General features: G+C 44.5%; 1 protein-coding gene across 1 annotated transcript in view; it reads left to right on the top strand.

The window, feature by feature from the left end:
* Positions 1-13,171, top strand: part of npas2 (neuronal PAS domain protein 2) — a 192,827-nt gene that overhangs the window by 173,405 nt on the left and 6,251 nt on the right. Inside the window, exons 19-20 of the mRNA XM_068047915.1 lie at positions 4,553-4,645; positions 7,434-7,623. Of these exons, the coding sequence (XP_067904016.1) occupies positions 4,553-4,645; positions 7,434-7,623 (283 nt within the window). The remainder of the gene's footprint in view (positions 1-4,552; positions 4,646-7,433; positions 7,624-13,171) is intronic.

The raw sequence follows: 13,171 nt of genomic DNA, 5'->3' as shown, positions 1-13,171 counted from the left end.
CACTGACTTGCTGAAGTTTTTTTGAAGAGGTAACAGAGAGGGCTGGTGAGAACAATGCTGTTGATGTGGTTTACATGGACTTCCAAAAGGCATGTGTTACAGTGCCACACAACAGAATTGAGAGAAAGTTATAGCTCATGGAATAAACAGGATGGTAGCAACATGGATATGGAATTGGCTGAGTGACAGGAAACAAAGTGTAGTGGTTAATGGATGTTTTTCGGGCTGGAGGAAGGTTTGTAGTGGAGTTCCCCAGGGGTCAGTATTGGGACCCTTGCTTTTCCTGATATATATTAATGACCTAGACCTTGGTGTACAGGGCACAATTTCAAAGTTTGCGGATGATACGAAACTTGGAAGCATTGTGAACGGTGAGGAGGATAGTGTAGAACTTCAAAAGGACATAGACAAGTTGGTGGAATAGACGGACAAGTGGCAGATGAAGTTCAATGCGGAGAAATGTGAAGTGATTCATTTTGGTAGGAAGAACGTGGACAGACAATATAAAATAAAGGATACAATCCTAAAGGGGGTGCAGTAGCAGAGGGACCTGGGTGTATATGCGCATAAGTCATTGAAGGTGGCAGGCCAGGTTGAGAGCACGGTTAGTAAAGTTTATAGTATCCTGGATTTTTATTAATAGGGGCTTAGAATACAAGAGCAAGGAGGTTATATTGAACTTGTATAAGACTCTAGTTCAACCTCAGCTGGAGTATTGCGTCCAGTTCTGGGCGCCGCACTTTAGGAATGATATGAAGGCATTAGAGAGGGTGAAGAAAAAATTCATGAGAATGGTTCCAGGGATGAGGAATTTCAGTTATGAAGTTAGATTGGAGAAGCTGGGACTGTTTTCCTTGGAGAAGAGAAGGCTGAGAGGTGATTTGATAGAGGTATTCAAAATCATGAGGGGTCTGGACAGAGTGGATAGGGAAAAACTATCCCAATCACCCACCCATTCTAGCCAAGATCCACTGGAGAATCCTCTGCCTTGTTTTCAAATCAGTCTGTGGTCTGGCCCACTCTATTTGGGTAATTGTCTCCATCCATATGCACCAATCAGGATCCCCATCTCTGAATGTAGATTGCTAATTGTATTCTTCAATCCTGCATCAGAAACTGAGTTTGAAGGAAGTATACTCCTGTCCTCTGTAATCCCCTTCCAAAACCACTTCAACTTGTTATCTTTCTCTTTCTGCATTAAGAAAAATATCTGTTTGATCAAGCTTTCAGTCCCCCATGTATTTCTTCCTAATGCCCACCTTTCTAAAAGGCATTAGGTAAGGTGCCACATCAAAGGTTACTGAACAAAATAAGAGCTCGTGGTATAGGGAGTAACATATTAGCATGAATAGGAGATTGGCTAGCTAACCGGAAGTAGAGAGTTGGGATAAATGGGTCATTTTCAGATTGGCAAGCTGTGACTAGTGGAGTACCACAGGGAGCAGTGCTGGGGCCTCAACCACTTACAATCTATGTCAATGACTTGGATGAAGGGGCAAAATGTATGGTTGCTAAACTTACTGATGGCACAAATATAGGTAGGAGAGTAAGTTGTGTAGAGGACATTAAGAGTCTGCAAAAGGATATAGATGGGTTAAATGAGTGGGCAAAAATTTGGCAGATGGAGTATATTGTGGGAAAATGTGAACTTGTCCACTTTGGCAGGAATAGAAAAGTATATATGATAGGTAAATTGGCCATTATAAATTGCCCCTAGTATAGGTAGGTGGTAGGGGAATATAGGAAAGGTGGGGATGTGGTAGGAATATGGGATTAGTGTAGGGTTAGTATAAATGGGTGGTTGATGGTCGGCACAAACTCGGTGGGCTGAAGGGCCTGTTTCAGTGCTGTATCTTGAAATAAAAAACAAATAAATAAATAAAAATATTATTGAAATGGCGAGAGACTGCAGAACTCTGCAGTACAAGGGGATCTGGGTATCCTGGCGCATGAATCACACAAAGTTAACATGCAGGTACAGCAAGTGATTGGGAAGGCAAATTGAATGTTAGAATAAAAACAGTAAGTGCTAGAAATACTCAGCAGTTCTGGCAGCATCTGTGGAGAGAAGCAGAGTTAACGTTTCAGGTCAGTGACCTTTCATCAGAACTGGCAAAAGTTTTAAATGTAATAGGTTTTAAGCAAATAAAGCGGGAAAGAGGGAAAAGAGAACAAAAGGGAACGTGTTGATAGGACAGAGGGCCGGAGAGATTCACTGACAAGGAGGTCATGGGGCAAAGGCAAAGAGAGTGTGCTAATGGTGTGATGAAAGACAAAGCATTAATGCAGATAGGGTGTTAAATGACAGAATAATGAACAACCCTAGCCAAAAACACAAACATGAATAAAACAGTGGGCAGGCACATGGTAAAAAAAATAGATGAAACAAAATAAAATAAAGCAAAAGTAAAAAATAAAAATAGAAAAGGGCTAGTCATGCTCTGAAATTATTGAACTCAATGTTCAGTCTCGTCAGTTGTAGCGTGCCTAATTGCGTTGATGTTCACCGGAACACTTGAGCAATCCCAGGACAGAGATTTGGGCATGAGAGCAGGGGAGTGTGTTGAAATTGCAAGCAACCAGAAGCTCGGGATCACGTTTTTGAACCGAGCAGAGGTGTTCTGCAAAGTGGTCACCCAATCTGCGCTTGGTCTCTCCAACGTAGAGGACACCGCATTGTGAGCAGCGAATACAGAACACTAAATTGAAAGAAGTGCAAGTAAATCGCTGCTTCACCTGAAAGGAGTGTTTGGGGCCTTGGATAGTGAGAAGAGAGGAGGTAAAAGGGCAGGTATTAGACATCCTGCGATTGCATGGGAAGGGGACAAGGTGTTTGGGGTAATGGAGGAGTAGACCAGGGTGTTGCGGAGGGAATGATCCGTTTGGAATGCTGACAGGGAAGGGGAGGGGAAGATGCGTTTGGTGATGGCATCACGTTGGTGCTGGCGGAAATGGTGGAGGATGATCCTTTGGATGTGGAGGCTGGCGGGTGGAATGTGAGGACAAAGGGAATGAGGGCAGAAATGCGGGAAATGGGTCAGACAAGGTTAAAGGTCCTGTCAACCACAGTGGTGGGGGAATCTCAGTTGAGGAAAAAGGAAGACATATCAGAGGCCTTGTTCTGGAAGGTAGCATCATCAGAACAGATGCATCAGAGCTGGAGCAATTGGGAAAATGGAATGGAGTCCTTACAGTAGGCAGGGTGTGAAGAAATGTGTTCGAGGTAGCTGTGGGAGTCAGTTTGCTTATAATGAATATTAGTGAACAGCCTATCCCGAGAGATGGAGACAGAGAAGTCGAGGAAGGGAAGGGAATGGGATGTTGGCCTTTATTGCAAGGGGAATGAAGTATCAAAGTAGGGAAGCCTTCCTGCAGTTGTACAGGGTGTTGGTGAGACCACATCTGGAGTTCTGTGTCCAGTTTTGGTCTCCTTAAAGGATATCATTGCATTAGAAGCAGTTCAGAGAAGGTTCACTCGACTGATTCCTGGGATGAAGGGGTTATCTTATGAGGAAAGGCTGGACAGGTTGGGCCTGTATCCAGTAGAGCTTAGAAGAATGAGACGTGATCTTACTGAACATATAAGATCCTGAGGGGACTTGACAGGGTGGATGCTGAGAGGATATTTCCTCTTGTGGGAGAGACTAGAACTAGGGGACACAGTTTAAAAATAAGGGATCTCCCATTCAAGACAGAGATGAGGAGAATTTTTTTCTCTCAGAATGTCATTAGTCTGTGGAATTCTCTTCCCCAGAGAGCAGTGGAAGCAGAGTCATTGAATATTTTTAAAGCTGAGTTAGATAGATTCTTGATTGACAGGTAGTCAAAGGGTATGGGTTAGACAGAAAAGTAGAGTTAAAGCCACAGTCAGATCAACCTTGATCTTACTAAATGGCAGAGCAGGCTTGAGACTCCGAATGGCCTACTCCTGCTTCTAATTCATATGTTCGTAGGTTCTCTTACTAACCATTTCAAGACGTTCTTTCACATGCAGAGTGCTGAATAATGTAAATTGCAAGTTATAGCACCTGGTCCATCACTAGAATAAACTTGCTATTCTGAATGCTACAAATAATAGATATACAGAATCACTTATTTGCCAGTAAACTGCTGCTGTTAAAGAACTGATAAAATTAGAAAATCTCCTGTGGGATTCATAAAGCTTTGGATTCTGCATTGCTATGAAGTGTATGAACTTTTACCTGTACCATGCAGTTTCCACTGTGTAATTATAAGTCAATGTAGGTTGCTGCATTTCCATGAAAAATGTTGTAAATGAACTTAATAATTTAAAAAAAATTCTATATATACAACGTATTGCTAGCAGTGAGTTTAAGACTGTAACTCAGTATTACAGTTCAGTTCATGTACGTAATCCTCAGTTCACTGTTTAATCTGAAACCCAAGCTGAACTGCTCACATGGATTACAGCCTTTTAGTTCATGTCCAGCTATGTGTATTTATCAAACTAAGTGAAGGATGACCTCACTCGAACTTCCAGCATGGAGGGAGGAGACGTTTTACCATCATTTCTCACTTACCTCTTTTTCAGGTTATTTTTGAATCAGCCCGTCCATTCCATTATGCCAAGCAGCAGTGGAAATGAACAATCATCGCAGAATAATACAGCCAGACAACAGGCCAAGTACGAATTTCGAGATTGACTCAGAGCACAGCACCACGGTCACAATGGGTTCCTGAAAGCACTAGATACAGCAGCCTGGAAATCACTGTGAATGATGTTATCATACAAATGCTTAACATGTTCTCATTAGATTCCTACCTCAGTTATTTTAACAGTCATTAGCCCATTTAAAATATAGAGGTTAATGCTGGCATTGCAACAGTGAAGTCAGTGTTCATAAGATCTCACCGGCGGTCATTTCCAGTGCCGACCCTGATCTTTAAATTGGTTGTCAGCTTATAATGTAAACGTAGTGTAGGGTCTGTTAGAAAAGGATAAGATTTTATTGATGCGCATTGCTCAAGATAAGTGAACAAGATAACTAACAGGGAGAGGGAGGCAGCACAGTGGCGCAGTGGTTAGCACCGCAGCCTCACAGCTCCAGCGACCCGGGTTCAATTCTGGGTACTGCCTGTGTGGAGTTTGCAAGTTCTCCCTGTGTCTGCGTGGGTTTCCTCTGGGTGCTCCGGTTTCCTCCCACATGCCAAAGACTTGCAGGTTGATAGGTGAATTGGCCATTATAAATTGCCCCTAGTATAGGTAGGTGGTAGGGAAATATAGGGACAGGTGGGGATGTGGTAGGAATATGGAATTAGTGTAGGATTAGTATAAATGGGTGGTTGATGGTCAGCACAGACTCGGTGGGCCGAAGGGCCTGTTTCAGTGCTGTATCTCTAAACTAAAAGATTGATATGACGATTACTGTTACGACCCCAGTGAGACTGTTAACATTAAAACATGAGTTATGAACCCCCCCAGACCAATCTATAGGATTGCATGACAAGATTTCATGTTTTAAGACTATTATAACTAAACTAAAAACCATCACAGGAGGTGGTGGTATTGTGGTAATGTCCCTGGTAGTCCAGAGCCCAGGCTAATGATCTGAGGACATGGGTTCAAATCCCACCATGGCAGATGGTGAAATTTGAATTAAATTAATAAATCTGAAATTAAAAGCTAGTCTAATGGTGACCATGAAACCACTGTCGATGCTTGTAAAAACCCATCTGTTTCACTAAAGTCCTTTAGGGAAATCTGCTGTCCTTACCTGGTCTGGCCTACATGTGACTCCAGACCCACAGCAATGTGGCTGACTCTTAAATGCCCTCTGAAATGGCCCAGCAAGCCGCTCAGTTCAAGGGCAATTAGGGATGGGCAACAAATGCTGGTCTAGCCAGCGACGCCCAGATCCCACAAACTATTAAAAAGAAAATAACTAAACAGTTCTTTGTAAGTAGCTAATATTCCAAATTACAGAGAAAGGTATTTTCCTTCACTTATTAAAATTAAAACATTTGAGAAATTCATACTACATTTATATGTTACATGTTACACAGTCCCCCTTGAAGTGTGATCTTTGCAGCTAAAAGTCTCAAGCTCCTCCCAGTTGCAATGGGTTGGATTCCCCAGACCTGCTCAAAGTCAATGTCCTCTTTACTCATTTTTTCCGAGCACTTTTGACCTGGACATCTGTGAATAAGGAGATCTCTGGTGACCCTGTTGGTCTTTTTCCTTCTCCACAAACAAAAATAGGGTTCAAGTTCTTTGCAGCCTCACTTCATATATGTTCTGACAGCAAGTGTTCCCTCTCTCCCAACTGCCACCACTGGTCTTTGTCTTCAGTCTTCCTTACAGCCTGCAGAATTCTCAAACTCGATAGAATTTATCCAGAATCAAAAGTCAATAGTTATTTGCTTTATCAATATGCAAAGCCCACAAGTCTGGCCACAGCTGAACCACCTGAGCCTTCCTTTATTCCCAGGTGTTTGCAATTGCAATGCGTATTTGCATTTTCAGAGCCACTGGCTCCTTGTTTACTATCTGAGAGTCTGAGAAAGAGAAACCCATTGTCCGTCATGTGCTTTTCAAAAGGCGTCTTTGAACTGGGTTCCTTGTTGTCTTGGTAACCAAATTTCCTGTTTTGTCCTTAAGCAGAGTTGACGTGAGGTCACATATCTCCTCTGACGTCATTTTTACACTATATTAAAAAGCACAGTTTCTAAAACAAAATCATGCTACAAAGTCCAGCGTTTGTAACAATTACCTAAACAAAATCTTACTCTCGAGGTATTGATCCAATCCAAGATACTGGGATTGGCAAATCACAGAAGAACACTAGCTGTTATACTAATCCCAGCTGTGTACTGATATCTGTGACTGACACTGGATACAGATCAGTTACGTAACATTAGTAAAAACAATAACATACAATTATGCTCGAGTCAAACTAAAGTCAAATTTTATCAAACAATAACAACTTGCATTTATATAGTCTTTAACATAGTGAAATGTTCCAAGATGCTTCACAGGAGTGTTATCAAACAAAATGCGACATGGAATAACATAAGGAGTTATTAGGATTAGGATATTAGGAGATATTAGGACAGATGACCAAAAGCTTGGTCAAAGAGGTAGGTTATAAGGTACATCTAAATGGAAGTAGAAATTGCAGAGTGAAATACACTTGTCCCGATTAGCTGTGTATATAGATCGTTAATGCCCAGTTTCTGTACTGTTCACCACATGTAAGGCTAGAGTATCACACGGCTCTGAATCTCACTACAATCTGGCACTCATCCAGCTTCCTTTAATATAATTTTGGTTCTACACTTATCAATCTGCAAACAATCAATTTTGTAGAGCACCAGATCACATTAAACCAGTTAGGTAAACATTACCTCATTCCACGGTGCGCCAAATTTTCAGTGAATACTAACTTGTGCATTTTGTGGTCTTGTATTTTCAGATATATTCAAGATCAGCAGATGCTGACGGCACTAGCAATGCAACCAATCAGCTGTAGCGCGGTCATTGTCCCCTCTCCAAGTTCGGTGGCTATCCAACATCAAGGCTTCTCTTCAGACCAGCAGGCCTCCATTCAACAGCAACATGCTCATCATTCCATGCAGCTTCAGCAACAACATCATTATCTTCAGGTACAAAGTCCCGTGAGAGTATATTAGTTACACAGAGAAACAGTATCTTCAAGATACAGGTAGAAAACTGGTATTAACATCTGTACATTTTATGTTCTCAAATCTAGCAATGTAACAATAAATATCACCACATGAGAACTCCCCTGCCTTCTTACCATTAAATAAAGGGAAACTAAATTTTAATCTTATTCTGATTTTAAGTAGTTCTCAAAAAAAATCTTGACCCCTCTATCCTTGCAAACTACTACCCCATCTTCAACCTCCCTTTCCTCTCCAAAGTCCTTGAACATGTTAATAAAAGCAAAATACTGCAGATGCTGGAAATCTGAAATAAAAACAAGAAATGCTGGAATCACTCAGCAGGTCTGGCAGCATCTGTGGAAAGAGAAGCAGAGTTAACGTTTCGGGTCAGTTCTGATGAAGGGTCACTGACCCGAAACATTAACTCTGCTTCTCTTTCCACAGATGCTGCCAGACCTGCTGAGTGATTCCAGCATTTCTTGTTTTTATTCCTTTAACATGTTGTTGCCTCCCAAATTTATCCCCCGTTGCAGTACCAAAACTTCTCTTATCAAAGTCACAGATGACACCCTATGTGACTGTGACAAGGGTAAACTTTCCCTCCTCATCCTTCTCGATCTGTCTGCAGCCTTTGACCACACCATCCTCCTCCAATGCCTCTCCACTGTTGTCCAGCTGTGTGGGACTGCACTTGCCTGGTTCAATTCTTGTCTATCCAGACAGAGCCACAGAATCACCTGCAATGACTTCTCTTCCCACTCCCGCGTCATTAAATCTGGTGTACCCCAGGATGGCTTTCGGTGCCCCATCACAAACTCCATTCCCTAGACACCATTCCCTAGCTACTGAAACCATCCCTTTTCCTGGCAACTGTCTGAGACTAAACGAGTCTATTCACAACCTTAGTGTCATATTTGACCCCGAGATGAGCTCTGGACCACGTCATTATTAAGAATCCCGTTTCTTAACCCGCACCAAGTCCCATTCACTGATTGCCCCTATGCTCGCTGACTTATATTGGCGCCTGGTCAAGCAATATCTCTTCCCACTCCTGCATCATTACGTTTGGTGTCCTCCAAGGATGGCTTTCAGTCCCCATCAGAATCTCCATTTCCGAGACACTGACTCCAGCCCTCTCCCTAGCAACTTTCTGTTGACAACTTTAATATTGTCTTTGACCCCAAGATGAGCTTCCTACCACATATCTGTGTCATCACTAACACCCCCTGTTTCCACTTCCATAGCATTGGCCAACTCCACCCGTCTCAGCTCATCTGCTGCTGAAACTTTCAATCATGCCTTTGTTACCTCCAGACTTGACAACTCCAATACACTCCTGGCTGGTCTCCCACATTCTACCCTCTGTAAACTTGGGTCATCCAAAACTCTTTTGCCTGTGTCCTTACTTGCAACAAGTCCCATTCGCCTATCACCCCTGTGCTCGCTGACTGACATTGGCTCCCGGTCAAGCAACATCTTGATTTTAAAATTGTCAACCTTGTTTTGAAATCCATCCATGGCTTTATCCCTCCCTATATCTGTAATCTCCTCCAGCACCACAACCCTCCAACAGTGGCGCAGTGGTTAGCACCGCAGCCTCACAGCTCCAGCGACCTGGGTTCAATCCTGGGTACTGCCTGTGTGGAGTGGGCGGCACAGTGGCGCAGTGGTTAGCACCGCAGCCTCACAGCTCCAGTGACCTGGGTTCAATCCTGGGTACTGCCTGTGTGGAGTGGGCGGCACAGTGGCGCAGTGGTTAGCACCGCAGCCTCACAGCTCCAGTGACCTGGGTTCAATCCTGGGTACTGCCTGTGTGGAGTTTGCAAGTTCTCCCTGTGTCTGCGTGGGTTTCCTCCGGGTGCTCCGGTTTCCTCCCACATGCCAAAGACTTGCAGGTTGATAGGTAAATTGGCCATTATAAATTGTCCCTAGTATAGGTAGGTGGCAAGAAAGTATAGGGATAGGTGGGGATGTGGTAGGAACATGGGATTAGTGTAGGATTAGTATAAATGGGTGGTTGATGGTCGGCACAGACTCAGTGCTGTATCTCTAAATCTAAAAAAAAAATATCTGCCCTTATCTAATTCTGGCCTCTTGGGCCTCCCCGATTTGAATTGCTCTATCATTCATGGCCATGCCTTCAGTTGCCTAGGCCCCAAGCTGTGGAATTCCCTCCCTATAGCTCTCTGCCTCTCTTTCCTCCTTTAACACTCCTTAAAGCAAGTTCTTTGACCAAGGTTTTGGTCATCTGCCCTAATATCTCCTTCAGTGGCTTAGTGCCAAATTTTGTATGATAATACTAGTAAAGCATCTTGGGACATTTGATTACATTAAAGGCACTATATAAATGCAAATTATTGCTGTAGTTCTATTTAGAATGCTGACCTATACAAAAAATACATGCATAAGACATTTAACTCCTCCAGCCTGTTCTGCCATTCAATGAGAGCGTGGCTGATCTGTGACCTAACTCCACATACCGGTCTTTGCCCCATATCCCTGAATGTTTGGTTAACAGAAATAACCAAATACAATACAGTCTCAACACGCACTATCCCTAACCGTTTGACTTTTTTTTTGATTCGTTCATGGGATGTGGGCTTTGCTGGCTAGGACAGCATTTATTATACATCGGTAATTGCCCCTGAGAAGGAGGTGGCATGCTGCCTTCATGAACTGCTGCAGTCCTTGGGATGTAGGTACACCCACTGTGCTGTTTGGAAGGGAGTTCCAGGATTTTGACCCAACGACAGTGAAGGAACAGCGATATAGTTCCAAGTCAGGATGATGTGTGACTTGGAGGGGAACTTACAGGTGGTAGTGTTCCCATGCAATCGTTGCCCTTGTCCTTCTAGGTGGTAGAGGTTTCGGGTTTGGAAGGTGCTATCGAATGAGTCTTGGTGAGTTGCTGCAGTGCATCTTGTAGATGGTACACACTGCTGCCACTGTGCGTCGGTGGTGAAGGTTGTGAATGTTGAAGGTGGTGAATGAGGTGCTAATCAAGCGGGTTGCTTTGTTCTGGATGGTGTCGAGCTTCTGGAGTGTTGTTGGAGCTGCACCTATCCAGGCAAGTGGAGAGTATTCCATCACACTTCTGACTTGTGCCTTGTAGATGGTGGACAGGCTTTGGTGAGTCAGGAAGTGAATTATTTGCTGCCGAATTCCAAGCCTCTGACCTGCTCTTGTAGCCACGGTATTTATGTGCTGGGCCAGTTCAGTTTCTGGTCAATGTTGACCCCTAGGATGTTGATAGTTGGGGGATTCAGTGATGGTAATGCCATTGAACATCAAGGGAGGATGGTTAAATTCTCTCATTGCCTGACACTTGTGTAGCGCGAATGTTACTTGCCACTTATCAGCCCAAGCCTGGATGTTGTTCAGGTACTGCTGCATCTGGACGCAGGATGCTTCAGTATCTGAGAAGTCAGGAATGGTGCTGAACATTGCACAATCAGCAGCGAACATCCTCACTTCTGTCCTTATGATGGAGGGAAGGTCATTGATGAAGCAGCTGAAGATGGTTGGGCCTGGGACACTACATGGAGGAACTCCTGCAGTGATGTCCTGGGACTGAGATGATTGACCTCCAACAACTACAGCCGTCTTCCTTTGTGCTAGGTATGACTCCAACCAGCGGAGAGTTTTGCCCGATTCCCATTAACTCCAGTTTTGCTAGGGCTCCTTGATACCACACTTGGTCAAATGCTGTCTTGCTGTCAATAGCAGTCACTCTTACCTCACCGCTTGAGTTCAGCTCTTTTGTCCATGCTTGAATCAAGGCTGTAATGAGATCAGGAGATGAGTGGCCCCGGTGGAACCAAACTGAGCGTCACTGAGCAGGTTATTGCTAAGCAAGTGCAGATTGATAGCATTGTCGACGACATCTGCCATCACTTTGCTGATGATTGAGAGTAGACTGATGGGGCAGTAACTGGCGTTTGGATTTGTCCTGCTTTTTGTGGACAGGACATTCCTGGGCAATTTTCCACATTTCCACGTAGATGCAAGTGTTGTAGCTGACTGGAACAGTTTGGCTAGGAGTGCAGCTAGTTCTGGAGCACAAGACTTCAGTACTTTTGCCAGAATGTTGTCAGGGCCCATAGCTTTTGCAGTATCTAGTGTCTTCAGCTGTTTCTTAATATCACGTGGCGTGAATCAGATTGGCTGAAGACTGACATCTGTGATGCTGGGAACCCCAGGAGAAGGCTGAGATGAATCATCCACTCAGCACTTCTAGCTGAAGATGGATGCAAATGCTTCGGCCTTGTTTTAGAGAGATACAGCACTGAAACAGGCCCTTCGGCCCACCGAGTCTGTGCCGACCATCAACCACCCATCTATACTAATCCCACACTAATCCCATATTCCTACCACATCCCCACCTGTCCCTATATATTTCCCTACCACCAACCTATACTAGGGGCAATTTATAATGGCCAATTAACCTATCAACCTGCAAGTCTTTGGCATGTGGGAGGAAACCGGAGCACCCGGAGGAAACCCACGCAGACACAGGGAGAACTTGCAAACTCCGCACAGGCAGTACCCAGAATCGAACCCAGGTCCCTGGAGCTGTGAGGCTGCGGTGCTAACCACTGCGCCACTGTGCCGCCCATCTTTTGCACTGATGTGCTGGGCTCCCCCATCGTTGAGGATGGGGATATTTGTGGAGCCTCCTCCTCCCTTTAGTTGTTTAATTGTCCACCACCATTCACAGCTGGATGTGGCAGGACTGCAGAGCTTAGATCTGATCCGTTGGTTGTTGGGTATGTTGGGTTTTTATGTATGCCTGGTGCTGCTCCTGGCATGCCCTCCTGCACGGTTCATTGAACCAGGGATGGTCCTCCGGCTGGATGGTAATGAAAGAGTGGGGGATATGCCGGGCCGTGAGGTTACAGATTGTGGTTGAATACAATTTTGCTGCTGCTGATGGACCACAGCGCCTCATGGATGCCCAGTTGAGTTGCCAAATCTGTTCAAAATCTATCCCAATTTGCACGGTGATAGTGCCACACAACGTGATGGAGGGTATCCTCAATGTGAAGACGGGACTTTGTCTCCGCAAAGACTGTGCGGTGGTCACTTCTACCAATACTGTCATGGATAGATGCAGCTGTGACAGGTAGATTGGTGAGGACGAGGTCAAGTAGGCTTTTCCATCTTGTTGGTTCCCTCACCACCTGCCGCAGACCCAGTCTAGCAGCTATGTCCTTTAGGACATGGCCAGCTCGGTCAGCAGCAGTGCTACCAAGCCACTCTTGGTGATGGATGTTGCAGTCCCCTACCCAGAGTACATTCTGTGTCCTTGCTACCCTCAGTGCTTCTTCCAATTGGTGTTCAATATGGAGAAGCTGATTCATCAGCTGAGGGAGGGCAGCAGGTGGTAATTAGCAGAAGGTTTCCTTGCCCACGTTTGACCTTATGCCATGAGACTTCATGGGGTCTGGAGTCAATGTTGAGGACCCCCAGGGCAGCTCCCTCCCAGTTGTACACCGCTCACTGTGCCACCAGCTCTGGTGGGTCTATC

This window comes from Heterodontus francisci, chromosome 15 (genome assembly GCF_036365525.1).
Source record: "Heterodontus francisci isolate sHetFra1 chromosome 15, sHetFra1.hap1, whole genome shotgun sequence".
In the NCBI taxonomy this organism is placed as follows: Eukaryota; Metazoa; Chordata; class Chondrichthyes; order Heterodontiformes; family Heterodontidae; genus Heterodontus; species Heterodontus francisci.
This window is presented reverse-complemented; position numbering and strand designations above follow the sequence as displayed.